The sequence below is a fragment of the Brassica napus genome, chromosome A6, assembly GCF_020379485.1.
Source record: "Brassica napus cultivar Da-Ae chromosome A6, Da-Ae, whole genome shotgun sequence".
NCBI classification, from domain to species: Eukaryota; Viridiplantae; Streptophyta; class Magnoliopsida; order Brassicales; family Brassicaceae; genus Brassica; species Brassica napus.
The window spans coordinates 11620464-11625133 of record NC_063439.1 but is presented as its reverse complement, the minus strand read 5'-3'; the positions used below and the strand labels follow the sequence as shown (position 1 = coordinate 11625133).

The 4670-nt window shown below is 40.8% G+C and overlaps 1 protein-coding gene across 3 annotated transcripts; it reads left to right on the top strand.

Moving 5' to 3' along the window:
• Positions 1 to 238: 238 nt before the first annotated feature.
• LOC106347552 (pentatricopeptide repeat-containing protein At3g42630-like) lies at positions 239 to 2556 on the top strand. Of its 3 annotated transcripts, none has more exons than XR_001270732.3 (3): positions 239 to 463; positions 537 to 1750; positions 1925 to 2556. XR_001270732.3 is itself a non-coding variant. In XM_013787121.3 (2 exons), the coding sequence occupies exons 1-2, from the start codon at positions 359 to 361 to the stop codon at positions 1692 to 1694; spliced, it is 1263 nt and encodes a 420-aa protein (XP_013642575.2). In that variant the 5' UTR covers positions 239 to 358; the 3' UTR covers positions 1695 to 1915. The 3 variants fall into 3 exon arrangements, 1 of the variants encoding a protein (XP_013642575.2); XR_007314288.1 differs by lacking the exon at positions 1925 to 2556 and adding an exon at positions 1837 to 1915; XM_013787121.3 differs by lacking the exon at positions 1925 to 2556 and having other exon boundaries at positions 537 to 1915.
• The last annotated feature ends 2114 nt before the right edge of the window (positions 2557 to 4670 follow it).

Sequence of the window (4670 nt, the reverse complement as noted above, 5' to 3'; positions counted from 1 at the left end):
TATTTTATATATGATGCAACAAAATATTTTATTTTATCGAATTTTTAATATTATTTGTATTAATCAAAACGAATGAGATATGCGTAAGTATCCGTAAATATTCGCAAATATCTATTTATTTTCTGGATATCTATTTTTCCGGATATCCGTATTTTTCTGAAGCAAAACAAATAAAAAAAATTAGATATCCGTAACACATGAAGCAAATGACAAATATCTTTAAAAACCCGGATATCCGATCCGCGCCCAGCCTTAGGTCCTACTATTTTGCACTGACTTTGATTAAACCTTCTCTTTCGGTTGGTGTCTTTGTTTGCGTAATCGGACGCCTTGAATCTTCATATCGGAGACGATAACAATGGCGTCGCTTCTTACGACGGGGCTCATACAATCTCATCATCTCTCTTGGAGAATCCATCGAGTCAAGCTCTTATCTTGCTCCACAGATTTGCCCACTCGGAAGGTACCTGCAGTTTGTACCAGAGTGAGTGACCTTATTGTTTATTGCGATTCCTCTTGATTCTATCTTTGTGCAGGTTGTCAAGGAATCAAAGCTTTCTAGAGATTCCAGTCGAAAGATCAAAGTCGTAGACTATGCTCCACTCATCGAAAGCTTAAACCGAAGAAGATTGCCTGATGAAGCTCATGAGATTTTCATCCAAATGAAATCAGACAACTTGCTGCCTAACTACAGAACGCTTTCCGCTCTTATGCTCTGCTTTGCTCAAAACGGTTCTGTCCTTCGATCGCGTGCCATCTGGGAGGAGATTCTAAACAGCTCTTTCGTCCCTGATCTCCTTGTCATCTCAAAGCTCATGTCTGCTTACGAGCAGATTGGTTGTTTTAGTGAAGTTTCCAAAATCACCAGGGACATAAGTGCAAGACATCCTAAGCTGCTTCCCGTCGTATCCTCACTTGCTATTTGCTGTTTTGGAAAGAAGGGTCAGTTGGAATTGATGGAGGATGCTATAGATGAATTGGATTTAAATGAGATCTCCTTAGACTCGGCCACTGCTAACGCAGTTGTCAGATACTATAGCGTTTTTGGTACTCTAGAGAAGATGGAGCAGGCTTATAGCCGGCTTAAGAAGTCTGGTGTTGTGATAGAGGAAGGAGAGATAAGAGCTGTGTTGTTAGCATACTTAAAACAAAGGAAGTTTTATCGGCTTCGTGAGTTTTGTTCAGACCTTGGTCTTGGTAGGAGAGACCTGGGGAATATGTTATGGAACTCTGTGTTACTGTCGTATGCAGCTGACTTTAAGATGAAAAGCTTGCAGAGAGAGTTCATTGAAATGCGTGGCGCTGGTGTCTCTCCTGACCTTACCACATTTAACATACGTGCTCTTGCGTTTTCTAGGTTGGCTCTTTTCTGGGATCTGCATCTTACGCTTGAACATATGAGAGTTTTTGACATTGTTCCGGATCTCGTGACTTTTGGATGTGTGGTCGATGCGTACATGGATAAGAGGCTAGCGAGGAATTTGGAATTTGTATACAACCGAATGAACCTGGACGACTCTCCTGTTGTTTTAACTGATCCACTCGTCTTTGAAGTACTGGGGAAAGGAGATTTCCATCTTAGCTCAGAAGCTGTTTTGGAGTTTGGTCAACGGAGAAACTGGACGTATAGAAAGCTAATTGGAGTTTATCTCAAAAAGAAGTTGCGAAGAGACCAGATTTTCTGGAATTACTAACCACCTCTTTGCCGCAGCGCAGCGTGATAAACTTATCAGATGCTTAAAACACTGAGGTTAGAGAGTGATTGTGCAACTAGATTTTGTTAAATGGTGTTGTATATGCAGTGTTTTTTATTTATATTTTTTTTGGTGTGGACAGTTAGTTTAGCATGTCTGTGAAGCCATACTTATTGGTTACAAACCTATCCTTGTTGCAATATATTTTTGTGTTTCCGACACCCTGATAGGTAATTCGAAGAGGCCAAATGAACTGCTGACATGGACAAGATATAAAGAGATAGACTCTGGTGGACTTGGAAGGTTTTCGGTTGAAGAAGACTCACGACGAAGGCCTAGATATAAATAGAGTTCTTCTTCATTTGTTGTTCATGCTTTGAATGTTGTTGTAGAAAGACCCTATGAGTCTTCTCTCTCAGTCGCCAAGAAAATGATGATTCATGTTATGTTGTTATGTTCGCCATGAGAGTGTAGCTTCGAAGCTGTATCGTTTTCTTATTGAATTGCTAGTTCCGTGAGTTAGAGATATCCAAACTCTATCACACTGATAAGCTATTGAGAGCTTATGTGAAACAGAGGATGAAGAGAGCTGACGTGGAAGGGACATCTAAAGATCTCAACAAACAATGTTGACGTGGCGAGGAGGGAGGAAGAAGTTTGTTACGATCAGTTTTACATAAATATTTACTTGTTTGTTGCTTTGATTTTTTATCGAGTAATTGTACTTTGATCATTGGGCTTGTAGAGAGATTTTCTCTATGAGAAGGCAGTAATTCGAGAGAGTGTTCTCGTTTTGCTGAGGATCAGATACTTTGAGGAGAGATTCTTATTGTATTTGATATTGACACTCTTGTTAATCGAATACAACTCATTATTTGCTTAACAAATTGGTTAGACGATCTGGGTGGACTGTGCGACGGTGACGATGGCGGGTTTAGAAGCGGAGGTGGAGACGATCAATGGTTCGTTAGGGGAATTGAAGAAACAAGTCAATGTGATTCATGGTGGTTGGGCGCTATTGGCGAAATTGAATGCCGATATAACACATACGCTGCATTTGATGGCAAACTCATTTGCGAAGCTCAAAAACCTAATTTGCGCGGAGAAGGCGAACGGAAAGACGATTGCGAATTCATCTAATCCAGTTGATCAGGTACGCCTCATCTAGGTTATCAGAGAATCTCAGATTCGTTAGAAACTCGATCTGATTGGTTGCGCAAAGTTGAATTACCTCGATTCAATGACGTTTATCAAAATATTTGGATCAATCGAGTAGAAAAAAAAATTTTGATTGGAAAAATACAATGATCAAGATAAGTTTGATCTACTGGCAGCGGCGTTCGAAGGTGCAGTGTTAAACTGGTTTATGATTGTGCTGGATACAAATCATTTTCCAAATTGAGACAGTTCAAACCGAGATTAGTCATGCAGTTTGCAAGCAGAATGGAAGACGATCCAGCTAAGAGATTATTTTCAATTCAACAGAAGGAATCTATTGTTGCATACATCAATGAGTTTGAAGAGTTGAGAGCTTTGGTCAAAGGGATTGATGAAGCGAATTTGACTCATGTATTCTTCAATGGTTTGAAGCCTGAGATGAAAGAAGTTTTCAAAATGAAAGAGCCTCAAGGATTACGAGATCATATTGCAGCCGTCATTAAGATGGAAGATAGTGCTTTCTGTCGTTCTGTAGCGGCAGTCTCTCATCAGCCGTATACAGGCCGGTCAATTCAGTCGGGTGTTTCACATTCCCAAGCTCCTGTAGGAGAGGGTATTATTAAGAATCAACAAGGAGAGAAGCAGGGGGCTAGACAAACACGAACATGAATTATTACAGGCCAAAGACGGTTAACACCAGTAAAGATAGCGGAAAGGAAACGGTTGGGATTATGCTATAAATGTGATGTTCGTTGGTCCAAAACACATGAATGCAGTCAGATGGAGCTTCAAGTGATAACAGTGATTGATGGAGTGGAAGTTGAGATGAATAATGAGGATTGGATTGACACTTTTGAAGATGAAAACGGAGTAGTTACAGAGCTAATTGAACTGTCTTTTTCACACTTCTTGGATCCTTCTGTTGCCACCAAGCTTAATCTAGCACCACAACAAGGCGCTAATCTGAACATTATTTTGGGAACAGGGATTGCAGTTTGTAGTGCAGGAGTTTGTCACCAAGTTCCTTTTACACTTCAACAAGTTAATGATGTCGCTGACTTTATTCTGTTAGAACTGGGAAAGTTGATATGGTTTTGGGCATACAATGGCTTCGTACTCTTGGCAAGTGTGTAATGGACTGGGAGACTCATGAAATGTCTTTCACATTTAAAGGCCAGCGAGTGACACTAACTAGTGATGCCTCATTAATTCAGGGTGGTGTACACGCTCAGATGACGGAGTATGTGGAACCTTTTGAGACCTTCTACAGGGAGGTAGAGCTCATTACAGTCAATACTATCGAACTACAGTCTGAGATTCCGATTCCGGTAGAACACTTATTGGAGAGGTTCAGGAGATTCTTTGAAGAACCAAGCCAGATACCGACTTTGCGTGACAGAGAGCATGCTATAAACTTAATAGCAGGAGCTGGACCCATTAGTGTTCGTCCTTACCGCTATCCTCATGCGTATAAGGAAGAAATGGAAAAGATGGTCACTCAGATGTTGAGTTCGGGCATTATACGTCCAAGCCACAGTCCTTACTCTAAGCCCGGTGTTGTTGGTTAAGAAGAAGAACGGGTCTTGGCGTTTTTGCATTGACTACAGAGCCCTCAATAAGGTTACTATTGCGGATGAGTTCCCGATTCCGATGATAGATCAGTTGCTCGATGAGTTGTGTGGCGCCAAACACTTCTCTAAACTTGATTTACGATCGGATTATCATCAGATAAGAATGAAGGAAGAAGACATTCATAAGACAGCGTTTCGTACAGCCGATGGTCATTATGAGTTTGTGGTTATGCCATTTGGTTTAACT

Coding starts and splice junctions, on each gene's coding strand:
- LOC106347552 (XM_013787121.3), top strand. CDS start 359: ATGGCGTCGCTTCTTACGACGGGGCTCATACAATCTCATCATCTCTCT. Junction 464..536: donor CAGATTTGCCCACTCGGAAG/GTACCTGCAGTT, acceptor ATCTTTGTGCAG/GTTGTCAAGGAATCAAAGCT.